This window comes from Typopeltis vanoorti, chromosome 1, assembly GCF_054136105.1.
Source record: "Typopeltis vanoorti isolate ZY-2024b chromosome 1, IOZ_Tvanoo_1.0, whole genome shotgun sequence".
NCBI classification, from domain to species: Eukaryota; Metazoa; Arthropoda; class Arachnida; order Uropygi; family Thelyphonidae; genus Typopeltis; species Typopeltis vanoorti.
The window spans coordinates 31510668-31538534 of record NC_143549.1 but is presented as its reverse complement, the minus strand read 5'-3'; the positions used below and the strand labels follow the sequence as shown (position 1 = coordinate 31538534).

The 27867-nt window shown below is 34.9% G+C and overlaps 1 protein-coding gene across 1 annotated transcript in view; it reads right to left on the bottom strand.

Annotated features, from left to right (window-relative positions):
* Positions 1–27541, bottom strand: part of koko (cyclin Q) — a 103983-nt gene extending 76442 nt beyond the window's left edge. The window contains exons 1-2 of the mRNA XM_090415480.1: positions 27350–27541; positions 2058–2155 (exon numbers count right to left, since the gene is read on the bottom strand). Coding sequence (XP_090271606.1) covers positions 2058–2155; positions 27350–27407 — 156 coding nt within the window. The 5' untranslated portion in view covers positions 27408–27541. The remainder of the gene's footprint in view (positions 1–2057; positions 2156–27349) is intronic.
* Positions 27542–27867: the final 326 nt, after the last annotated feature.

Below are 27867 nucleotides of genomic sequence, written 5' to 3'. Positions count from 1 at the left end.
TAACCAGTCCATGTCCTGAGCAGAAATCCAACAGGTATTTGCCATTATTATTAGCTTTGCTCTTTTCTCCAAATTTTCCCAAAATATTTTTGTATGTCTCACAATCATTTCCTACTCTGCTATTTAGATCCCCAACAAGGACAAACTTTTCCTTTTTCATTGTGTCAGTTGCTTTTTCTAAAGCGTCAAAAAATTCTTCCACTTCTACCTTAGTAGAACCTTCTATGGGACCATAGGCACAAATAAGTCTCATTGTCCAGTTCCCCATTCTCATATTTGCCCACATTACTCTACTTGAGACTGACTGCCATTCAAGAAGATTAGCCTCGTATTTTGTGTTGAATACTATGGCTGCTCCTTCTTTTCCTTGATTGTCATTGCCTGAATATAACATTTTGTATTTATTGCTCAGAAAGATCTCACCAGTTTTTGTCTTTTTTGTTTCAGTAACCCCTATTATGTCGATCTGGTACTTATCTAATTCCTCAGCTAGCTCCATTTCTTTGCCATTCAGGCTTCTTACGTTGATAGTACCGATCTTTAACTCTGGTGATGTTGAGTTGGGGTTTGTTTTCAGATTTGTTCCAGTAGCTGACTTTTCACTGTTCACCCTGGTTCCCTGGCGAAAACAACGGGGGCCTTGTTTAACCGGGCAACGCCCCAGCCAGCATGAAATTTTGTCATGTTGTACCATCATTTTTTATTTTGGTTTAACCAATAAGAATACAATTTGGTCAGCTAAATCCCAAGTTGCCAGCCCATCCTCGTTCATTCAGTATCAAAGTAGATACCCAACAGGGTGCACCACGAGAAGGTGAGGATTGGACATTAGGTCAGAAGCCCTGGTCAGTTCTCCGCATTCCTTTAAAGGCTATGTGGAGGTCTCCTCTCAGTTATACAGCTTTGACCCTTAAGCACCCCCTTACTTACTTGCCATTCCATACTTACATATGGAATGGCATATATATTGCTATTTTTTGGTTGGATTTTGCAAAGGCATTTGACAGGGTGCCACAGGATAAGCTGATATTTAAGTTGCAGCATATGGGTTTAGATGTCAGATTAGTCGACTGGATTCAGGATTGGCTGTCTGACAAGTATCAGAGTTGTGTATGGTGAGGCAGTATCAAGGAAACAGAAGGTTACAAGTGGGGTCCTGTATTATTTAACCTTTATATCAATGACACTATCAATGGATTGCAGGGGAGATATTCAGTTGTTTGCAGATGATGTGAAGGTGGGAAGGGTTATTAGTAATAGTGCAGATGCGACAGTCCTGCAAGAGGATTTGAATAAACTAGAGACAGATGGGTGAATGAATAGGGGTATCGGTTTAATGCAGCAAAATGTAAAGTCTTGAAGTTTGGGATACATCGATGAGAGGCTGCATACTTGATTGGAGGAAGTAGGTGAGACAAGAAATCTGGAGGTGATGATTGATAGAAAACTGAAATTCAGGGAACATATTGCAAAGGTGGTGAAGGTAATCCAGAGGATTACTGCAATAGTGAGAAGGACAGTAACCTGCAGTGATGAAAGACTTATCATTCCATTGTAAAAGACCCTGATCAGACCACACTAAGACTATTGTTCTCAAATTTGGTCAACAGGGTTTGAAGGGGATAAATTAACTGTAGAAAGGAATACAGAGGCAGATAACAAAGATGGTTTCAGGACTGTACAATTTTAGTTATGAGGATCGGCTGAGGGAACATGGTCTGCAGAGTTTGGTGGATAGAAGAAGGAGAGGTGATATGATTGAGACTTTTAAACTGTTGAGAGGTAGTTACAGGGTTGACACTGGGAGTTCTTTTGCTTGGTGGAGCGGGAAGGAGCGATCACAAGCGGCCATTCCTGGAAGTTGCAAAGGGTGAGAAATGGTTTAACCATGGAATGCAGTGCCTGATAGAGTGGTAAGAGTAAGAATGGTCAATGAGAAGGGGTGGTATTATAGACTTTGTGTTTCCTAGGAAGGATCTCCCACGATGTCTTTTGACTCCATGGAAGCCTGAATAATAATAATGATAAGAAGAAGAAGAAGAAAAATTAATACTTACATATGGATCATAGATATCAGGCTTAGATTCTTGAAAAAACCTATGATAAATAATGGCAGCAGATATCATAGTTCTTGGTTTTGCTTTCAATAGTAAACCTATAATTCAAAAAGTTAAAAAAAAAAAAATGGTTAAATGAAATTTATATACTCACCAGGGGTCAGCAAACTAAGGTCCAATGCCTATTATTGTACAGTCCACAAGCTAAGGATGGTTTTTAAATTAACATTATAACAGAATCATGAAATTGCTGTTTCAGTAGACTAAGTATTGCTAATGTGCAAAGTTGCAGCAGTAACCATATATTGAACTCTCATCACTGAATGTTGCCACCAATGCAGCTTGAACTTGCATTGCTATCTTGACAGTGTTCTGAGTGCCACACATTTCTTGTCAGTGAATGCTGGTAAATACTTGTTTGGTAGCTCAGATAAGACATTTTCTAAGATGAAATGCATACAATATTGTTATAGATAAGCCTTATCTGATGAGCAGTGCAATTAATTTTGATGAGAAAACTTTGAATCCTACTTAAGCATAATTATGTCTCATCATCATCATTAGTGTTCTGTCTCTTGACAGGTCCAATGGTATAACTCAGCAGATTCTCTTCCCCCAATTTCCTCTCTCTTGCTTCCTCCTTCATTTCTTGATATCTTCTTGTTCCCATTATATCATCAAGCATCGTTAGTCGTCTTCTTCCTCTTGGTCGCTTTCCTTCAGTTTTCCCTTCTATCATTCTTTTCAGTAGGCTGTCTCCTCTTAATACATGTCCTATCCAGTTATGCTTTCTTCTTCTTATGGTCTTTAGTAAATTCCTTTCTTCTTCAACTCTTTGTAACACTTCTTCATTGGTGATTTTTTCAGTCCACTTTATTTTCTCCATTCTTCTCCATAACCACATTTCAAATGCCTCCAACATTTTAGCTTCTTTCTTTCTAATTGTCCATGTTTCTGACCCATATAAGGTCATACTCCAAATATAGCACTTAATAAGCCTTTTCTTTAGATTTTTATTCATTTTATTAATAAACAAATTTTTCTTGCTATAAAAGGCATATTTTCCTTTGTTAATTCTTTCTTTTATTTCCATGTCACATTTTCCATTTTCTTGTATTATAGTGCCAAGGTATTTGTATTGTCTCACTTGCTCTACACTTTCTCCATTCATCATCACCTTGATACTTCCTGGTTTCCTGGAGACTCTCATCACTTTTGTTTTCTTTGCGTTAATTTTCATACCATATTTCTTGCATATATTTTCAAATTTTTGCATTAGGTGCTGTAGTTCATCTTCGGTATTAGCTAATATTGCTTGATCATCTGCAAATCTAATATTTTGTATTAAGACATCATTATTATAAAAGAATTCCATACTTCTAATTTCTCAAAAATCTGTTTGTACACAATTATATTCTGCATTTTGTTAATTAAAAACTGCACAAATTTTGATTTCTATGCTATATGTAAGTATATGATATTCTCATAATTTTTTGGCCTGCAAAACATAAAAGATTAATTATTTAGCCACTCCCAGGACAAGTTTGCTGACCTCTGTACATACTATCAAAAAAAGCAAAAAAAAAAAAAAAAAAAAAAAAAAGCAAAATTTATTATCCTAATTTTTTTTCTGTTCAAAATAAAAACATGACTAAACAAATTTTACTGTAATATTTTTAAAACCTCTCTGTGGGAAGTCTGCATTTACTGTCACTTCGCGATACTGTAACTTTAATGCATTTATTTACTACTTCTGCAATCACTACATCCTCCAGTTTACAATATTATATTTATTTTTTTCACTGCTGTTTTATACATTTTCAATAGTGCAGGTATATTTATTAGGTATAGGTTCTTGCTCTTCTGCATCAATGACGATCTAGGAGAGGTGGAGGTAGGGGAGAAAGGGAGGGAAGAAATATAAACAACTACCTCTTCCTCAAGAAATTAGAACAAAAAACTATACATCTACCTATACATATATTTGAACTATAATGCATGTTAAATATGTGAATAATTCTTTTAATTCTTGTAAGTCTACAAATCGTCCAACAGGTTGTTTAATCGTCCAACAGGCTGATGGCTGTAGGAAGAATATCACATCCTGAACTCGCTTTTTTCAAACATGGAAAGTGACTGAATGTCTTTTCACTTATCTTTTTTTGAAAAAGTTGTATTTTTTTTTTTTAAAACTAAAAATGCTCCGACTCTCAATTCTGAAATATTCTTGTCCTTGCCTTGCAGCGACACATTGAAATTTTGTAAATGTTCCATTATATCGGTAAGAAACATTAAGTTCCTGATCCATTCATTTTTTTTTTAATTGCAGATATGATTGCTTTTTTTAATATCTAGGAATTCAAAAATAGGTTCCAATAAAGCTACAAATTTGTTCAATACATTGTATGTAGATAACCATCTCACTATGCAGTACAACGATAAATCATTTATTTGTTCATTCAAATCAAGTTCATTGATAAAATTTCAAAACTGACGGTGGTTTTTTGCATTGGTCCGAATGAAATTTACGATTTTTATGAGTGGTGTAAACACATGTTCAAAATTAAAGTGTTTTGTAACAAGATGTTCTCGATGCAAAATACAGTGAATTGGAATGAAATCGGGAATGCTTTCATCTTTTTTTAAAAGTCCAATTAATCCTACATTCTTACCCACCATTGCTGCTGTTCCATCAGTAGCCACACTTACTAATTTACTTTTTGGAACATTTTTAAGGGCAACATCAAAAGCTTCCTTAATATCAACGCCACGAGTACTATCTTTTAATGCTATAAAATCAAATAATTCTTCTTGCATCACTCCATCCTCAAGAACGAAACAAATAAAAATTGCTAATTGTGGTTGGTCTGTAATGTTAGTTGATTCATCAAGCACCAAACTAAATGCTACACAATCTTTTCTATCGTTTTCTAATTTTGATAATAAATCCATGTTTATTTCTGAAATTCAACGTTCAATTGTATGTCATGAGGTAGGAATGTCAGTAATTAATTTTAAAAGTTTTGAATTATTAGCGTCCAGTGACTCAATTGTATCAAGAATCTTTTGCTTAATAAATTCCCCTTTGGTATAAGGCCATTTTGCACGTGCAATGTTCCAATGTTGCAATGATATTTTAAAACTAGCCTCTATTTACAATTTTAGATTCTTCAGTAAATTTTGTCATGAAGTTAATTTGGTTATTAACTGAAGATTTCAACGATTCAAGCTTTTTAATTCGTATTTCAGATTTTTCTGGATATTGAGAGGAAAACTTGCGATGCAATTTTTCATAATGACGTTTTAAATTCCCTACTTTGAAATTGCTCACTGTTGAACTACAGATGAGACAAAAAGCTTTATCATTTTTCTCAATAAAGGCATAGTCTTTTTCCCATTCTTCCTTAAAATTTCTATGTGCATCGATATACTTCCGCTTCTGTTTATTTTCAAGAGTCATTCGGCACAATATTCTAATAAAATTTTAAAAATAAAATATTAATATTTAAATCATTTGGAATTTAAATTATTACCTTTTTATTATTATAAGAAGTACAAAATTCAGTAATGTATCTTTTTAAATTTTCTGATAAGGTAACATAAATATAACTACATTGCCGAACAGCATATGAACAGCAAATTTCATCAGGCCACTCAAAAACATTGACCAATCAAGCAGCAAAATACAACTTATGGGATGGCAAACAAACATCGATGATTTTTAGGGAAAAACATCGATTTTTTCCCTTTTTTTGGCTTTGCCGTGAGTTTTTTTAAATTATCATCATTTAGAAAACTATATTAGGTGATTGCCCCATGTCTGCTAGAAAATTAAGAAAAATTATAAATATTTTTTATGTTAATTGAACCGCAATAAAACTTAAGAGCCACATGCGGTTTGGCCACCGTGGTTATATACAAATCTGCATATTTAAATAAACCCTCTCTAGAATTTCTTATCAATCCAAAAATTTGGTGACTAAATAAGCAAACAATAGTCTATGTGATCTGATAGAGATTATATATATATATAAACAAGCTCTTTATTTGTCTATTATATATATTCACCCCCCCTCCACACACACACACACACACACACACACACACACACACACACACACACACACACACACACACACACACACACACACACAGAGAGAGAATCTACATTACAATTCAAATAGTATGCCAAATGACAATGAATTTGATCAACCGTTATTTTACTGGCCTGAACTCATGAGGAAAAAAAAATTACATCAAAGCAATATCATATTCTTTTATAACATGGTCAGAGAATAAATTCACATTATCTTCCAATGCTTTTAATACATCAATGTAGTCCGTGAGGTTAGCCTAGTAGCTATGCACTTCGCAACCATATGCCTGGGGAAGGAGTGTCCTAGGTTCAATTCCCGTCGATCATGTGAGGAGCTTAAGGATCTTCCTCAGCCTTAGCCGGTCTTGGGCATGGACACAGCAGGGTTTTCACCCCCAGTTTATCTGGGTTTTTCATTCCCCAAGCAGGAAAACTGGCCTCGTGAACACACAGTCAGGAATACTTAAGACAATCCCTCCAGCCATAGGTCTGAATTGTCAGCTATGCCAGACACGAGCCTGGATAAAAATGGGGAGGGGGAATTGAGGTGGTGCCGCACCTCCCTATAAACGGGGCTCATGGCCATTGAATCACCATAAGAAATGAGTGAATGAATACATCAATAGTGGTGGCCTAATTAATAATTTAACATACGTGTTTGTTATATTAAAGCTAAAATACTGGAATACTAAGTTCTAATATAATTTATAATGAAGTATAACAACAAAAGGTTATGTGCCATCCATATTCCTGGAATTTTTAGACCATCATTCATGTTAAGATAATGATAGTTGATGAGAATTTCAAGGCCTCCTTAAATTTGCACACATATCATGTTTTGGTGTGATGTAATGAACAGGTGCCTTTCTAGTAACTGTGTAGAGCATGGGTTCTCAACCTTTTCCAGTGGCGTACCATTATATTTAATTCAAGATATTAGATGTACCAGCAAGGCAGTTGGCTATGGGTATGGTAATAAGGCTATGGTATGCGTACCACCAGTGGTACACATACCATAGGTTGAGAATCCCTGGTGTAGAGTATTCAGGGCATAATCCAAAATGTCAGATTTACCACAGGTATTAAATTTAATGCCTCATCTATGTTCCTTTTCTTAATATGAATTCTACATCCAATTTCAGTAGGCTAAGGATTCCCTTCCATCTCTAGCGAATCATCACCATCATCATTTATTCATGTACGAATAGGATATTACATACAGAAATATTCATATAACAAAAACTCACGGAGTTAAAGTCTATAAGATGAAAGTGAGCCACACTGTTCTGTTTTGTGTCAAATGGTAAATGTCAGATGGTTCATGAGCTTCATCTTCAAAACAAATTTTGCTTATATATTGCCAAAACTTGTTTCCTCGGTCTTCCTCTTCCTCTGTGTTTATTAGTTGCAAGAACACTGAACACAGCTGAAGGTGGATGTCTAAGTTGGTATCCCAACTACCTCAGTTGACTTTTTTCTTTATTTCTGCTAGGGGTCTTTGCTGGCTTTCTTCAAGAATGATAGCATTAAGAATGTGATCTTACCATGTGTATAGGAGAATTGTTCGAAAGCATGCTGTCCCGAAGCTATTAATAGTATTAACTGCTCGTTGGGTAGTGATGTTCCATGTCTTGGCACCATATGTAAATATGGCTTGACTGGTGGTTTTGTACAGATTAATTTTGGTATATGCAGTCAGAACCAGCGCAAATTTAATCAGACAATTAAATTCGCGCGATACAGTCACTGCAAAATCCATACCTGTATCTATGAGGTCTCACATAACATGGTATACAGAACCGGTGCTAGGATCTTTGCCACCCGCATGCAATTTCTATCTAAGCGCTCCTGTAACGATCCTGGTGTGTGTGGTACTTTTACAATAATACAAATTTAAATTATTTGAAATTTCTTAAATAAATTTTGACAGAACAGCCACACGTTGGTTCACTAAATGTAACGAACCGGGGGGGTGTTGACTAGGCAGGATAATTGTTAAAAACCCGAATATTCAAAAAATTCTCAAAAGTTAAAGCAAATTTTGATAAAGCCACTTGACTTTAATCATTGAATATAACGATACAGGGATTATAGCCTTCTCACCGACCCGAATCGCTAACAATATTAAAATGAATTTTAATTAAAGTTAAAATTTATTTGAATTAAAGTTTAAAAATTCTTGCATTTTACAAGTTACTAAATTCTTAGTAACTTGTAAAAATTGTTTAATAATTTTTATAAGTGGAACTATCTTTTAGGAAAATAAAAGAAACTCAAGATAGATGAGAAAATAAGAAAAGAATTCAGAAATAATTAGAACATTTAATATAAGTATTCAAAAAGAATAATATCTTTACAGAATAACAGAAAATAAATTAAATTACACAAATATACTTTAAATTTTTTTAATTAAAATTTCACGGTTTTTGATTTCATATTCACAAAATTAGAAATAATGGTCTTAACGTCTAATTCTGCACATATATCTTTTTCAATAGCTATTAATGCCAAACTAACAAGCCTTTTTTGTGACATACTTGTTCTTAAGTAGGTTTTTAATCAATATCAACTTGGAAAGAGGAACATTCACCACTCGCTACACTAACAGGGGTAAGGTTAATAGTATTCTTAAAGCAACTGAAAAGTTTGGGAAAGATAAATTATTGGACACAGTAAAATTAAGAATATCAAAAGGGTTTTAATATTTAAATTATACTTCCGAAAAATATCCCGAAAAGCACATAACTCGTCATATAGCTCTATTGCATTTACTTCTTTATTGTTGCCGTCCTTCAAGAGAATCTCTAAATCGTCACAACTTTTTCGTAAAACTTAGTTATTAATTTGTAGTAATCTATACAAGAAATTGAAATTATCATATGTTTTTAGTTGTACAAAACGAACACATTGCAACGTCTAGAAGTGTATAAAATACATTAACTTTAAATTTATCTTCTGGCGATTTCGTCTTGATGCTCGTAGTCATATTGTCGTGTCTTCTTTCATCGTCGAACATCCGTACCAGTTTTAAATATTTGTTCTCCATCCACCTCTTCACTCAGTTCTTTTGCCGTTTTTAGAACTAATTTAAAATTTGTACCTGATCGATATTCTTGTAAGAATATTTTTTAGTTTTCGATAGATTCTAAAGCAAGTGTAATGTTCATATTTTTGTCTTGAAGCATTTTATTCACAGGATTTATTCTGTTAAGTAAATCATGCCAAGTTATAAGAGAGCAAATAAATTTGTAGTCCTTTATTTTAGCACATAATGTTTGTGCTTTGTGCTGAGTTTCTTTATTAAAATTTCATTATTTAAAATTTCAAAAAGTGCATCATAAATTTCTCCTAACTGATATCGTAGAAGGCAGATTACATTTCCTTCCACTTCCTGCTTCTACCCTCATACTAACATTCTTCCTAATGAGGATTCTTTACTTACAACTTTCTGTCTGTCTCTTTTCTTGCTTACTAACCTCAGGAGGAGGTTCTCCATTCTCCCTGAAGCTATTAGAGTACTCAAGGGCTAGGGGTGTTTCCTCCTCTTTCAACTAACCACTAATAGTTATAGTAGTGGGCAGCAGCGCTACTTGTATTAACCTCCTGTAGCATACATGTTACAATACTGCGATGTGGAAGGCAAGGGGGAACCACCACATTACATTCCCAAGTAAAAGCAGCAATGGAAGTTAAAAATGAAATCAAGATTGGTGATGGAGCCTTCACTGAAGGAGTCATGCCGGGCAGGAGAAGTAACCGGGCTTCTCAGGTCGACAGCCAACGAAATCCTGGTACTTATTCAAAAATAAAGACAAGAAATAAGCTGAATATTGGAACATGGAATGCAAGAACACTGCTAGAACCAGGTAAAATAGAAAATGCGAAAAAAGAAATGGAAAGACTTGAAATAGACATTCTGGGTATTAGTGAGACGAGATGGGGACAGGGTGATTTCTGGAGTGGAGAATTTCGGATAATATATTCAGGACAAAAGAAGGGCGAGTCAGGTGTTGCAATAATGCTTCATAAAAAAAGTTGGAAAGTTAATCACTACAATAATTAACTATAGTGACAGAATCATGGCGATAAGCATTCAAAATGAACCAGTGAACCTCAATATTATAATGGTCTACATGCCAACATCACAACATAGCGATGAAGAAATAGAAGAAATCTGGAGCAGCTTTAAAGACAGAGACAATACAATAATAATAGGAGATTGGAATGCTATAGTGGAAGAAGAGAGCAATGATAATGTTTCTGGAAGATTTGGTCTTGGACGTAGGAATGAAAGAGGAAAGCAATTAATAGAATTTTGTACATAAAAACAGTTAGTTATAGCAAATACACTATTTCAAGCTCCAAAAAGAAGAAGATACACCTGGAAAACACCTGGGGATTCAAATAGATATCAAACAGATTATATGTTGGTCAAGAAAAGATACAGAAACCAAATAAAAAATTGCAAAAGCTATCCAGGTACCAACATTAGTAGTGACCATAACCTTGTCTTAATGAAAACAGAACTGAAACATAGGAAACAAATCCAAAGATACAAACCAATAAGATGGAACCTTGAAAAATTAAACAGTAAAGAAGTAAAGAGAGGATACCAAGAGGCAACTGATCATAACATTCCAGAAAACATAAATAGTCAGAATAATATTGAAAACCAATGGAATATGATTAAAGAGTTAATTAAAAATTCATCAAATCAATTATTGAAAAATGCAGAAAAAGAAAAAAGAAAACATTGGATAACAGATGACATACTTGGCCTTATGGATGAAAGAAGAAAATATAAAAATACTGTTAAAGAAGATGTGGCCAAATGCAAATATCTTAAAAATCAAATTACAAGAAAATGTAGAGAAGCCAAAAAAGAATACCTGGAAGAACAGTGTAATAACATAGATGAATTATTTAAAAAAGAAAACATAAAGAAAGCCTATAAAGAAACTGATTTTCAAATTTAATAAGAACAGCAAAAACAATGCCATCAAAGATGAAAATGGAAAATTACTAATAGAATCTGAGGATATATTAATGGAATGGAAGAATTATCTTGAAAATCTCTATAATGGCAATGAACTTGATGTTGATATCAGCATAGAAAATCAAAATGAAGATAATCTAGGACCCCCAATAATGCGAGAAGAATTTGATAAAGCACTGTCCGAAATGAGTAATGGAAAAAGTCCAGGTGTAGACAATATTCCTATAGAACTACTACAAAATTTAGGTGATGAGACAAAAACCTTACTCTATCAATTAATAGCCCAAATCTATGATAGAGGAGAAATACCAAAGGAGTTTTTGAAATCAACCATAATACCAATACCAAAAAAGAATAATGCAAGCAAATGCAGCCAATTTAGAACAATAGCTTTAATCCCACATGTTAGCAAAATTCTGCTAAAAATTATTCAAAATAGAATTTATCCAAAAATAGATTGTCTATTGGATGAAGACCAATTTGGATTCAGAAAGAATAAAGGAACAAGAGAGGCAATACTCTGTTTAAGAACAATAATAGAGAGAAGATTAGACCTTAGTCAAAATACTTACATTTGCTTCCTTTATTTAAAGAAAGCGTTTGATAAAGTAAACCAGCAAATACTCCTAAATTATCTAACTAATATCGGCATAGATTTGAGGGATAGGAAAATAATTTATCAAATTTACAAAAATCAAAATGGACAGATTAAAATCAATGATAAGGAGAAAATAATAAATATCAGGAGTGGAGTAAGACAAGGATGTATACTTTCACCACTTTTATTTAATTTATATATTGAAAAGGCCATTCAGGAAACTAAAGATAAAATAAATAGTGGCATAAAGATAAATGGTGAACAAGTCATGTGTATAAGATTTGCTGATGACATAACCCTTGTAGCAGAAAACAGAAGAACGTTAAAAACAATGCTAGAATTACTAAATAATAACCTTGAAAAATATAAAATGAAAATCAACACAGATAAGACTAAAATCATTGTTACAGGCAAAATCCCTATCAATACAGAGCATACAGACATCAGTGGGGAACAAATAAAACAAGTGAAAAGCTTTAAATATTTAGGGAGCCTAATAACAGAAGATGGCAGAACAAGAGAAGGCATAAGATCAAGAATAAACAACGCAAAAGCCCAATTCTCTAAGATGAAAAGCATTTTAACAGGAAACCTCAACTTACAATTGAAAAAAAAAATTAGTAAAGACATTGATATGGAGCATTGGCACTGTATGGATGTGAAACCTGGATTCTAGGCAGAGAAGATGTAACAAGATTGGAGGCTTTTGAAATGTGGTGCCAGCATAGCATGAACAAAATAAGGACAGAAAAAAAATTCAAACCAACTAGTCCTGAGAGAGATAAGTGAAACAAGAACTCTAATAAAATCGATCAAAATTAGAAGGGATAGGTGGTTTGGACATATACTTCGACATGATGGACTTGTGAAAAGAATAACTGAAGGCAAAATAGAGGGGAAAAGAAGAAGAGGCAGACCAAGGAAAAGCTTTCTTGACCAAGTCAAGGACAGCACGGGTTTGAGGAGTTACCAGGAGGTTAAGAAGAAAGCCAATGACAGAGCGGAATGGAGGATATTGCTGCTGAGCTAACAGTCCCAAGACTGATGCAACTGATGATGATATATCTCTGGGATATATTATATTTTTCTTTTGAACAGTCCCCATTTCAATTAAAACAACTTGTAATGTAATTTTTCATCAATATTTCCCCGTTCACCTGGATCTTCCAAATTTACAGAGATTAACAATGTGTTAGTTTCGTGGTCAGCTACAACTAAATCTTCTAACTGTTTTTCACTTAAGTCATGCATCTTGTTATCTTGTTCAATAGTTGCAATAGTACTTTCATGCAAACTGGATGATGTGCAGGTTCTTCAACTCGGATTTCTGATGTATCGAGTTGGTTACAATCTGCATCAGAATATTTTAATATTTTAACAAATTTATTAAGAGCCCCAGTTTGTTTCTTAATATTTGCTTCTTTCGCAGCATGATGCTTACAGTTTTGTGCACCAGATAACTTTTTTTTTAATTTTTGATTCCATTTCTATTTTATACCAACAAGAAATTATTAACAACACGACACAGACGAAATAATAGTCTGCACTGTGCTACTGTCAGTAGCCTACTGAGATGAGTACCATGACTGGTTAACTAGCAACAAATGTTTTGCACGAAAATTCGTTTCTGCACATAGAAACCATTCACCGTTTCACTTTAGATAGACTGCAGTAGACACAACATTCTGCAGGCAAGCATTTAGCCTGCTCTTGCTGCAAAATTGTAAACAGTGGGCTGATCAAAGAGGCAGCAATATACAATTTTTTAAAATTTTTTAATCGGTGTATCCGGCCTTATTTATTTTAATATTGATCATTCTAAGAATTTTTTGTTTTTATGATAAAAATTTTGTTTCTTAAAAATGAACTTATGAACCGTGCCTCGATGGCAGCGCCCCCTTCGTAGCAGCGCCTGCATGCATCGCATGCCTGCTTCCGCCAGCCCTGTATGCAGTGATGAGATTGGATTTCCAGATATTAGTTAGACTTTTGAAGTCTAACTAATATCTGGAATTCAAGAGAATTAAAATTGAAGGGAATTCAATTCCATAAAAGTTTTTTTTTTTTTACTGTCAGAATATCGATGTAGGAACCAAGGTAATGAAAATCATTTACTTCAAGAATGTGGTAATTTAGCCTAATATTTCCTTACATTCTGTTCTTTTGGACTTTAGTTTTACTGCAATTAACTGCCAACCAGAGCAGTGCTGCAATCATCTATAAAACAGAGACTGCTTTTGTGGGTCTGTCCTGCCGAATCTTTGATAATCATTCCATACTTATTTCCTGTGAGGGAGAATACATAATCAAGGGTAATATTGAAAAGATGTAGTGCCAAAGAGTCTCCCCTGAAGAACTCCACTGGAAATAAGAAAGCTCTCAGTCATCTCTCCAATTAACCATTATCGTTGCATGAGAGTTCTGGTACGGTTCTGTTTTTTTTTTTTTTTTTTTTTTTTTATTATATTCAAGGGTATTCCATGACAATTATGAACATCCTTTGTCTACTGATTGAATCAAAAGCATTTGAGAAATCTATGAAGTTTCAGATCAAAGGAAGATTTTTATCTTTTGCTCCTTCTAGCAACCTTTTAGGGCAGTAGATGTGTTCCGTTCCCAATGCTTATTTTTCAAGAAATTTACTTGATTTTGGGGTAGAAGAGGTGTTACATGTGGTTCAATTTGGTTTAGAAATATCCTGTAATAGATTTTCAATGTGGTAAGAAATAACATGATTCCTCTGTAATTTTCTGGGTTGTTTAGTTGAATAACTTCTTTTAATGCTTCTGAAAATGGCATCCATAAAGAAGTGCACATTGGTGACACAGAAAGCGTCAGCACAAAAATTGAGTGCAGAAAAGATGTTGACAGTGCATGAAAATTCATAACACAGTATCTGACATGAGCAATGTATAATAGCATACCAAAAGTTAAGCAAATAAATAGAAAAGGAATGCAATGGATGAAGAGTGAAATCCAGCAAGCTGTGTTAAAAGAAAATGCTTGGAGAGGGTACAAGAGTTGGTGGTAACTGAATCCATGAAGAGCATAAAGTGCAGGCTAGGAAGGTGACGGGTATAGTAAAAAAAGAAAAGATGCAGAATGAGATGAGATTGGCAAGTCAGGCCAAGGTTAATTCAAGGGAATTCTTCTGCAACATAGCAAGAGAGTCCGCACGGTTAGCCGAGTGGCTTTGCGCTTCACAACCATATGCCTCGGGAAGGAGTGTCGTAGGTTTGATCCCTGTTGACGATGTGAGGAGATTAAGGATCTTCCTCAGCCATAGCCAAGTTATCCAGTCTTGGGCGTGGACAGCAGTTTTTTCCACCAGTTTATCTGGGGTTTTTCATCCAGCAAGCAGGCAAACCGGACCCGTGAACACACAGGCTACAGTCATAAAAAAAATATGGCAAGGAAGGCAACGGGAAACCACCTCGCATCACTATCTCCCTAGTAATCAGCTGCAACCCTCTCAAAGAGAGGAAGACACAGGATCAGATCAGATAGCAAGAGAAAGAATAATTATGGCAGGATGACACCTGGTGGATAGTCGTGACAGCAGAGTGGCCATTACAAAGAATATAGCAGAATTATTAAACAAGCACTTTGGGTTAGATATTAATAAGACTGTGGGAATGGATGATATATCACCATGTATTCTTAAGGAATGTGCACAGTTAGCTATACCCTTGACCTGGTTATTTAATGAAAGTTTTGGGGTGGATAAGGTTCCTAAGAAGTGGAAAAAAGGCAAAATAGTACTACTTCACAGGCATGGTTCTAGGACAGAAGCTTCCAATTATAGACCAGTCTGTAAAACTGCTGGTGTAGTCAAGGTGTTGGAGAGATTGGTTAGGAAAAGAATACAAGACTGGGTTGAAGGGTTTAATATTCTTTATTATGGTCAGCATGTATTTGTGAAGAGTAGTTCTTGATTTAATAATTTACTTACATTTTAGGTGACGAGTGTGTCAGATAAAGAAGAATCATATGCAATGATATTCTTGGACTTTGCAAATAGCATCTGATAGATTACTACATGATAAGTTGGTGTACAAGCTCCAGAGGATGGAATAGATAGTATATTGGTTAGATGGATTGGAGATTAGCTCTCTGAATGATACCAGCAAGTTGTGTATGATGAAACAATTTCTCAAAAAAGGAGGGTAACTAGTGGCATGCCCAAGGGTTTTGTTCTTGGGTCCCTGCTATTCAACTTGTTTGCAAATGATATATCATGTGGACTGATTAGGGATCTTTATTTGTTTGTTGATGATGCAAAGTTGATAAGTAATGTAAGTGTAGTGAAGAGAGATGTGAGTAGATTTTTTTACATAGAAAATTGTCAGTGAATGAAATGCATTACTGGAATATGTTGTTAACAGAGGGAGTGGTAAGGATTCTAAGATTCAGTATGATAGATGTATTGTCAGCTGAATGACCCTCCCACGATGAGAAGCAGACTCATCATGGGAGGTTCATAATAATAATTTTGCAAGAGGTTTAAAAGATTGTATTTGTGTAGAATTCTGTTTATTTTATCTGATATCCATTTAATGTATGAAATAGTTTGTTTTTACTATTAGGTGCAGTCATGTGAAGAATTTTGTTGGTTGGTAGTGTTTTTTTGTAGCCATTTTTTAGGAAAGTATTGCTAATATTGCTTGCTCATTTGAGCAAATCTTTAAAGTTCTGTTTTTTTAGTGTATTAATAACAGCTACTTCTTGTGTTAGGTGGTGGTAAGATTTATGTGTATATATTGGCCATTATGTACCAATATTGACTGGGAACAAAGAATACTTCAGATTAGCTATCAGGAGGTTGTTGAGATGGATAAAAGATATTAATGTGATAGGAAAGGTAGTCAGGGTGTTGCCCAGTTATGACAGTGATGAAATGAGGCAGAGAGAGAGAGAGAAAAGATTATAAATGATATGTTAGCTGAAATGTGTGAGGAGAAAGGAGTGCAGTTTGTTAATGTGTGGACTTCATTTGAATGGTTTGATGTGAATCACTTGGAGAAACTGCTACTGAAAGGTAGAGAAATGAGTACAGAGAATGAATCTGATCAAGTAAGAAGCAACGTGAAAGAATGGAAAGGTGTGAATGAAGTGGTTATGAATGAAGAAGTGAGTAGCATGAGTATAGAGAATGAGAGAGCAAGTGTGCAAGACAAACACAGAAACCAGGAGGCTCAGGGTGATAGGGAACATAGAGTGAGAAAGGTTGATTCTCCAAGAGGATGTGAATACATGTGTAGACAAAAAAGGGAAGGAGAAAAAGAAATATCTTAAGTTAAGCAGTGAGAAGTCACATCTAATAAGTGGTATCAGTGGAACTTCTTATAGATTCAAGAATGAGCTGCTATGTTTGTATACATATGCTAGAAGTGTAAGAAACAAGGCAAGTGAAATGGTTGCATTAATTGAGTCTATTCACCCAAAAAATTGATTGAATAAGTGAGACATGGTTGGATGAGGATGACATCCTGACAGGAATAGAGATGGAAGGGTATTATGTGTTTTCGGGAAGATAGAAATAGTAAAAAGGGAGGGGGAGAGTGCTATTGATGATAGAGAAAGAGTTATGTCAATACAAGTTAGAGATGCAAGAGGAAAATAGCATCAGAGTGGCCACTTGTTTTTGAGGCAATGGTGTGAGAGGTGAATAAAATGAAATACTTAGATGTTGTTACAAACTTGGTAGTGGATGGTAGTGAACATGAAATGTATAATCAAATTAGCCAAGCAAACAAGAAAATGATGATCATTATGGGCAATTTTAATGATAATATAAACTGGAATGATAAGATAGCAAATGGAAGTAAAGAAAACGAGTTTATTGAGTTTTTGAGGGAAAAATACTTCAGGCAGTACGTAACAGAGGACACGATGATTGAGGCTGTTGGATTTGATCATCGCATCAGAAAGATGTAATTATCAATGAGGTGTTAAATCACCCTCCAGTTGGTGAAAGTGACCATAAAGTGATTACTGGGTGGTTGGCAGCAGTGTGAGGACCTCTCTGAAGAAATGGGTATGTGTGAAACTACAAGGATGGTGATTATGAGAATCTCAGGAGACAGCTTGCAGGTGTAGCATGGAATGAGGAGTTAGCTGGAAAGGAGATCAATGCAGCTTTGGGAGGGGATATTCAAGAACTGTCTAGTAGAAGCAATGTCTGAATCTATTCCAAGATTCAGAAGGTTAAAAAAAAAAAAAAGGCATGTGTGAAATGGATGAATAAAGAGATTAGGCATGCGATATAGAGGAAAAAGTCATCATGGAGGTAGCATAAGAGGAGTCGTAATAATCAATTCCATGATAATGGAATACAAAGAACAGGTAAGGAAGGTGACTTCATTGGTAAGGGAAGAGGATATAGTTGAGATACTTAATGAGCAGCTCATAAAGGTCTTTCATTCTTGTGAATGTGAGATCATGGAGAGTTTGAGAGCAGTTGATGATGAGGAGGAGAGACTGAATATAAGTGAGCAAGAGGTATATTGGGAATTGAGCAAACTTGATGTTAATAAGGCTGTGGGATTTAATAATATATCATCACATATTTTGAGCCTGTGTAGCTCAGTGGATGTGGCGTTTGCACACCACCGCGCTTGGCCGCACGAAGGAAGTCTTGGTTTCGAGTCTAGTCGGCGACTAGAGGAAATTTTTCTAAGCCTTTTTTCGACCGGTTCCCGAGTTAGTCGATCTCTGGCACGGGCAAGCAGGTTTTTCCTCCCGGAAACTCGGGTTTTTCGTCCTGTAAACTCAAGAAAATCGACCGTAGAACCCACATTATTTCAGACATTAAATATATTTGTGTTAGGGTTAGGGACCACGAGATGGCGGCACATTTGAGCCGTCTCTCTTCACTGCGTACTGCTTAATTAGTGATAGCCTTGGGCCATCTGTCTCTGATTGGGTGCCAGTGGAGATTGAACTGCCCACTCAGTCTCCAAAAGTTAGATAGGGCTAAATGGCCTCGCCTACTCCCGTATACGGGAATAAAAAGGCGTTAGCTGATTTTTTTTTCACATATTTTGAAGGAATGTGCCAGGGCACTGGCATCTGCCTTGACGTATTTGTTTATTATGAGTCTTGCAGTGGGTTGAGTTCCAAAGAGTGAAAGGAGGGCAAGATTGTGCTGTGGTTAAAGTGCTGGAGAGGCTGGTGAGAACTAGGATCCAGAATTGGGTTGTAACAATGGTATTATCTTTGATGGATGGCATGGAGATCATGCTTTAGTTCACTGGACAAAGGAGATGTATACACAGTAATATACTTAGATTTTGCAATGGCTTTTGATAATTACTACTTGATAAGTTGATAGTTAAAGTGGGATGGATGGGGATGGATATTAAATTAGTGCATTGGATCAGAGATTAGCTATCTGATAGGTATTAGCAAGTTGTGTACAGTGGAGCAATATTCCAGAAGAGAAAAGTCGCTACTAATGTGTCTCAGGGGTCTGTTTTAGGACCATTGCTGTTTAACCTGTATGTCAATGATATTGGGGAAGCTTTGGATGCAGATATTTAGTTGTTTGCAGATGATGCAAAGTTGAGAAGAACTATGAAGAGTAGAGCAGATATTGTGGCCTTACAAGAAGACTTGAATAAATTGAATTAATTGGCACTTGAGTGGGGATGCCAGTTCAATGTTGCAAAATGTAAGGTTTTAAAATTTGGGAAACAAATATGAGATGTAAAATTTATGCTTGGTTTGGATATATTCTTGGAGGTGGATGAAATAAGATATTTTGACGTGATGGTGGATAAGGATCTAAAATTTAGAGGACACATTGCCAAAATTGTAAGGAAAACATAATGAATTCTGGCATGATGCAGTGAACACTGACTTATAGAAGTACAGTGGTATGTCGCTAATCCGAACTAATAAAAACCGTGCTCGTTCGAATTAGCGAAAAGTTCGGATTAGCGAATTTCTCCCGAAGAGACAACAATAACTAGCGTTTAAGGCAAAAATAAATATCAGATTCTAATGGTATATCAATTTAATTCTGTAAATAAATTAACAGATATACTGTACTGTAATGTAAAACAAAAAAATACAGTACACAAGTTTATTTTAGTAAAAAATTTAATTTGTATTTACCTATATTGTTGAGGATTCTGATTTAATAAAATTGCATAGTTCAGTACGTAACTTAATTTACGTAAAATATATCACTTTCTTGTACACAACACAAAAAGTTTCAAAAATAACACAAAAAAAGTTTTTTTTATTTCTTTGTAAAAACGTCACTGATTTTCTTTTGCCTCTTTGAAGTTAAACTTTTTTCGAATGCTTCTTCTCGGAGCTGCATTAGCAAACAAAATTTTGTGGAATGGCATATCATTCTGCTTAGCCCATTCTATACACATATTAAAACTATCAGCTGCTTCTTCATGTTTTACTTTTTTCTCTTCGAGTTCTTCATCGTCATCATCGTCTTCTAATTCATTCTGTAGCGTCATATTTATAATTTCATCATCTGATTTGATTTCGAATTCACTTTCAGTTCTACCTGTAATCATTTCGCAACATCTGTTTGTGAAATTTCAACATCTGGATTTATATTTTTAATCAAATTATGCACATTTTGAATTTCCACTTTTTGTGTATATTTTTTGATTCATGCCGACAATACAGTACGTACTGTACAGTATAAAAAAAAGCAAACGTGAATACACAATAAATCAAAATAGTCCTCCAGTATAACCATACAATCGACAGTATGAAAAAAATACTGTAATAATAATAAAATAAATAATAATAGTTAAAATAATAATTATTAAATAAAAATAATAGTTAAAATAATAATTATTAAATAAAAATAATAGTACACAAAATAATAATACGCAATAAATAACACTTTTTTTTTCTTTCAAACTGCAGTTCAGATTACTGGAGGGTTCCGACTAAAGAGGTTGAGATTAGTGAGATACCACTGTAATGAGATTCTGCTTCCACTGTATAAGGCTGATTAGGCCACACATGGACTACAGATTTGGTCACCTAGTTTTCAAAAGGATGAAAAGATGTTAGAAAGGGCCCAGAGGTGACTGACTAAGGTAATTTCTGATCTGTAAAATGTCGAATATGAGGAAAAGTTGAGAAGATGCAATCTACAGAGTCTAGCAGGGCGGCTCTACCATTTAGGAAAACTAGGCAACAGCCTAGGGCGCAAAACTTCAAGCTATGCTTTATTCGTATTTTACTAAAATATCAAAATTAAATAGTGATATATGATTTAGGTATCGATTCTTTTTCCTTATCCCTCACACATCACACTATTTTACTATTTAACTCTTGGTTCTTTTTTGTTCCTTACCTAAATGATTTGAACTTACAGCTATTTAAAATTCAATTAAGATAAATATTTAAAAACGTTAACATTTTAAAATATTAAATTTCGGCATTTTATAACTTTTTTTTTTTTTTTTGTAAATAAATTATAACAGAGAATTTTCAAATTAATTAAAAAAGAAAATAAAAAAAGTCCTATTAATTTACCAATTAATTTAACCTAAAAGACAATTTTATTTTGTTTAATGTCAATTAGAAACAATTTAGTTCATGAAATAAGGGGTGCACTTTTAAACTTTGCCTAGGGTGCAAAATAACCCGGCACCGACAGTGGAGTCTAGTGAATAGGAGGAAGAGGAGTGATATGAGAGAGACCTACAAGTTAGTAAGGGATTGTTATAGGATCAACGTTGAGGAGGTTTTACAGAAAACGGTAAGAGATCAGGGGAGAACAAGAGGTCATCACTGGAAGCTGTATAAAGAGGGTGTGAAAAAAGGGAGTGAGAATTCAATCATTCACAACTCATTCATCCACATTAAACTGATGCCCATTAACTTTTGCCCATATTGACAGCCTATTTAAATTATCCTGCATGCTCTCCACAACACCTGATTAACTATTACTCTACCTAATTTCACATCATCAGCAAACAACTGAATATTTCCTTTCACATTATTTACTATATCATTTATGTATAAATTAAACAGCAATGGTCCCATCACCGAACCTTGCAGAACACCACTAGTCATCGTTTTCAGCTAGTTTCTGACCCTCTATATATACCACTTTTCAACATCTGTCCAGCGACCCTCTTATCCACGTAACAAATTTCCATGTAGTATTTTGTCAAATGTCTTTGCAAAAGCTAGCAGAATCATCGCGTAGTCATTTCCTTTATCCAACTCTGTTCTTACTCTTGCACGTAGTGCAAGACTGAGGCAACTAGTGGTAAAGGTGGATTAAGCTCCAATCACTTTCCTTAGTATTTTTCCCTTAATGCAAGGCACATCCCCTTGCAGAGATGTATGATGCTATGCATTAAAGGAAGGGGTCACTACCCAGACTGGTTTCGACCTTCATTGAGGTCTCGTCAGTGGGAGCCAGACCTGAAATACGAAGGTTGAAATACAAAGCAAGGGGATGTGCCTTGCATTAGGGGAAAAAAAAAAAAAAAAACTATGGAAAGTGATCGGAGCTTAATCCACCTTTACCATGAGTTGCCTCAGTCTTACACTATGAACTGGCGCAAACTTGCCATACTTGTCTGTTTGCTTATTTGGGAAATAGGATTAAAAACCAAGTTTATATAAAATTACTTGGTATCTTGAATACATAATATACCCAAGTTAAAAAACTTTCTACATCTATCTCTCATCCTGAGATTTTATTTAATAAGGTCAAAGCACCTTGTGGCAACTTGTTTAGGTAAAATTCATATAAGCTCTGCATTACTTCAACCTTCGTATTTCAGGTCTGGCTCCCACTGACGAGACCTCAATAAAGGTCAAAACCAGTTTTGACCTTTATTGAGGTCTCGTCAGTGGGAGCCAGACCCAGAAGTGGTGATACTAAGGCAGAAGCACCGGAGAAGTCATATTTACCTATATGAGTTGCCAAAAGGTGTCTCACCTTATTTTTAAATTACTCTGGATTTAGAGAAAGATGTTGGAAGTTTTTTTCCCCCCACTTGGTTAGACTATAATAAATTTAGTTTAATCCTTTATCCAAGTGTAAGTACCAGACCCAGAGGTGGTGATACCAAAGTGGAAGCAATGGAGAAATCATATTTACCTATACAAGTTGCCAAAACTTCCAGCATCTTTCTCTAAATCCAGAGTAATTTAATAATAAGGTGAGACACCTTTTGGCAACTCGTATAGGTAAATATGACTTCTTCATTGCTTCCACCTTGGTATCACCACCTCTGGGTCTGGCTCCTACTGATGAGACCTCAATAAAGGTCGAAACCAGTCTGGGTAGTGGCCCTTCCCTTAATGCATAGCATTATTCATGTCTGCAAGGAGTTGTGTTTTGCATTATGAGAGATACTAAGACAAGGAGTGATGAGAACTTGGTCCACCTTTACCACAAGTTGCCTCAGTCCTGAAGATGCTTCTGGCACAAACTTTGTTTGCTTACACTTGGATAAAGGATTAAACTAAATTTAAAAATATATGTTGTTCGTTATTATCTTATATTATTCCTTTCCTCCCCTTTTTACCTTGTAGTGTCGAGGATTTTTCTACACTTTACCACTACTCTGTCAAGGATAAGGTGTTCAAGCCTTATTCCTCCCTAGTGTGTTCACAGGCCGGTTTGCCTGTTCTGGGAGACAAAAAACCTGAGTTTTTGGGTGAAAAACCCTCTACCTTCATATGAAACTAGCTAGCTCACCTTTAGTTGAAAGACACCCAGATAAAGTTCCTTGCGTCACTGACAGGAATCGAACATAGTTCTTTCCAACCAAATAGCTTCATCTATACTGACTGAGCTATGGAGGCTCTTATTGTTATTATTATTGCATTAACTCTCCTAAGTCTAAACTTGAAAGAAGTGGGAGAAGAGGAGGAGGAGGAACTGTTAGTAAGTGAACAGGAGGTATATGAAGAATTGAATAGACTTGATGTAAATAAGGCTGTGGGACTTGATGCTATTTCACCACGTGTCTTGAGGGAATGTGCCAAAGAGTTAACAACAGCTTTTGTATATCTTTTCAACATGAGTCTCTCACTGGGTGAGAGTTTCTGTCCCCCCCCTCACTAAGTCTTAGACTTAGTGAGGGGGGGGACAGAAAGACAGGTTTATATCATTAATAATTGCATACATTATATAAGTATATATATTACATTACATTACAATGTGAAAGTATACACATATTAGAAAATTCCAGACTTATGGAAAATCTCTCCTGCCTGCAACATATCTAGCATGCCTAAGCTTAAACTCATTCACATTCTTAACAAACACAACATACTCAAGCAATGCACTCCACGTCAAAAAAAAAAAAAAAAAAAAACCTCTAGTTCCTATCTCCCTTCCTTATTTTCCATTATTTGCAAAATCTTTCTTGTATCCATCCAGTAAATAAGACCTTCTAATGTTTGACCACAGATACAAGACCGTAGGCTGGCAATTTGCCAAGAAAAGTCAATTCCTGTTGAAGGGGGCAAAAGGAATAAGACGATGTACAAATTCATTATCAACATGCAAAATCATGTGCATTATACATAAATTTTCGAACTGTTGTACAAGCAAAATAGTTACCACTTTAAAAACTAGAATTTTCTGACATATAAGAATAAACACTCATTCCGTTAAACGCAATGATTATCCCATCATCAGAAAGGATTCATCTACTTCTGACATGCACAGAAGTGTCGACAGGTCTTGCATCTGTGGGTGCACAGTATCTTCTCTGCCAGCCATACTCTGCACATTACATTACATTTCTTCAATCTATCTTCACAGCTAACATTCCACAGTCCTTAAATAATTTTTGTCAACTGCTTCTACACCCTCCACATAGTATCTTCATCCTCTCCAAACCTCAACGAGATTTGAGCACAGTAGTCCAGATGTTGCATGATTACGGCCTTATAAAATGGAATCACCACCATTTCATCTGTGCTGATTAATATTTGTCTTAATATTGCAGCAATTCTCTGAGTTTTTCTTATTACCTTTGCAACATGCCCCTTAAATTCTGATCTACCATAACTCCAAGAACCCATGATTCCTCGACTTCCTCCAATATATTTAAATATATAGAAAAGAATTGCAAAACCTGAGGAAAACTAACATAAAAAACTTTATTAATGTAGAATTTTCACCTAGGTATCATATGCATCATTAATACAAGATTACAGAATGGTAATTAAACATTAACAGACAATTCTAAAAAGTGCCACCTAAGTAGCTCATGTAAGATAACTATAAAAGGTTAATAATTTTCTAACTTATTTATATATATATATATATATATATATATATTTAGATAAAATAAAGTTAGGAAAGATTAAAGATTGTCAACAGCTTCTACACCCTCCACATAGTATCTTCATCCTCTCCAAACCTCTTTACGCTGATTTAAAAAGCACCATCTCCCACAAAGGGGATAGTATAGTCCATCTGATACGTTGAAGTCAGGGCAGTGAAGTAAAGTTTCACACATTTCTTTATAAAGTTTCTATGAGGAAATGACTTTTATGAAGAATTCTATGTTTAGTGTCGATAGCATGCTCTGCAAGTACAAACTGTTCAGGCTCATGGTATTTAATATAAGATTTGTGTTCTTCTAGCCAAATAAAAGCAGATCTTCCTGTTTGTCCAAAATAAGATAACCCACAAGAGCATGGAAGAGGAAAGCAGACAGCTTGATGAAGCTGCAGTTGTTTGTTACAGAGAAATTGATGCAGAAAAGAAATCAAAATATGCAAACTAAATTGGATGTAATGTACAAATTTTTGAAGATGATCACTTCTGCTGTCATCTCATTCCCTCAAGACTACAGACCTTCCACAAGTTATGCATCCGTGAACTATCCTCAGAACAATTTGCTGCAATTCCTAATTTGAGAAATTTGTTGTTGAGATGACATAGCCTCCCCATCTCCCCCTGTGAGTCATCCAATTAATAAAGCAGCAACTTTGAAGATTTACCTTTACCTCCATGTGTTTCCACCTGATTATTTTACGTAAGTGCATAAAAGCACTGCACACTCATGTTTTATTATTCAGTATGGTAATTTGTACATTGCATTACTTTACTAGCATTGTATTGCATCAAAATTAATTAAAATTATAACAAAACAAATTTTAGTATTCTGGCATGTAAACATATTCTTATAGTTAATATAGCGATACCTGACTGAAAATGGGTTTGTTAGAATGGAAGCCATTGAGAACTGACTATATTTACAGATTCAAAATGTGATAGATTATGAAGTGATTAAGTTATGAAAATGAACTTTTCATACTTTGAATAACTATTACATGTAACAGAAAAGTATAGAGCATGGAACATATGAAAAATATAGCATGAAAGTTACACAGTTTTAATAATTCCATTCCCAAAAATGTTACAACCTGCTCATAAAAAAAAAGCAGCAGACTAGGCAATGCACATATATTTGTTATTATTATTATTACTTCATGACAACTCAAGGAGTTAGAATTCCTTCAGAGAGTTGAAACCACTCTAGATAAAACTTTATAGTACACCTGGAAAGTTTTTTTCCACTTGGTTATATTATAAATTAAAGATGACGAGAAATTATATTCTTGGTTTCATCCTTTATCCAAATGTAAGCAAACAAAGTTTGCACATGAAGTAACTTCACAACTGGACTACTTATATATAGAGGCCAATGACTTTTCATCAGCTGCCTTAGTATCCCATAATGCAAGACACATATTCATATGGACATGTATGATGCTAAGGCAACTGATGTGAAGTCATTAGCCTCTATATACAAGTAGCCCAGTTGTGAAGCTACTTCATGCACATACTTTGTTTGCTTACACTAGGTTAAAGGATGAAACCAAGAATATAATTTCTTGGCATATTTAATTTATTTCATAGCCCATTATCTCGTATGAACTATTAAGTATTTATTTGTATTCACCTGCATGTATTCTGAAGTCAGTTTCCCTGCTTTGTGGAAAGAAAATAACTAACTTTTAAATGGGAGAAAACGAAGAAAAAAGTGCATAAAAAGATTTATGTCATGATATGAATCAAACCTAGATCTTTTTCAAAGAATGATGAGGTACCTGCTCTATTAAGAAAATTATGTCCTATCTTCTTGCAATTGTGCAGTGAAAGAGTCTGTCCATTTAACATGCATAACCTTTCCTTTTTAGGTTGCACTGTAAGTGTACAAGAGAGAGCAAAGATGGTTTGACAAAGACTTTGATGGAGCAAAAGCAAACAAATAAATAAAATAATTTTCTTAAAATCATGAACATTTGTTATCACGAACAAATGAAAACATCACAGTGAAAACTGTGCAAGGGATGAAACATACAGCAATTATTCCTGAATTTCGGAGTTGGCACTCACTCTGGACACAAGCATGCACACATTATACATATTTCCCGCTGCTCTCCATCTTCATTTATTTATTCTGTTAATTAAGTAACAATAGGTAAGTGACATTTAAAGATATTGTAAATAATCCTGCAATGTTGCGTTATAAGTATACGTTTCTTAACTGGTTCTTGTATGTTTGCACATTTCTGTAGGTTAGTGTCTGTTACTCAGTTATCACCATGATAACAAATTCACTTACCAGCATCAAATATTGTGCGCATAGCATGAAGTTCAGACTTGTCATTTTCTGATGTCATTTTTTTAAATCGGGATCAGCTGTTATTATTTAACATGTTTAACTGTGATGACATTTTTAAATCAGCAGAAAAATCACCAGTCTTTTGGATCAGCATACTTCCTCTCATGGCATTAAGTTTTCAGTATAAATTAGTAAAAGTTCTCATTGATTATAATAGAGGGCGCTAGGTAGCCAGTTAGTGAAAGGCTGATGAAAGTTGCTGCTGAAAAGATAAGTGTCACTTTTGTAATAAAGTAGCGAGTTAGATTTGTGGTTTGGTGTAATTTTATTTATTTTTTAAACCTAGCGTAACTGGAGATCTTTGTGTGTTTGAAACAGACATTTCTTTTACTATTTTTTACAGCCGGCCTGGTTGGCGAGTGGTTAGCTTACCCGCTTTCCAGCCAAAAGGCTGCGAGTTCGAATCCCGCCGTGGGCATGGATGTTTGTGATTATCTGTGAAATTACTAGTGGTAATG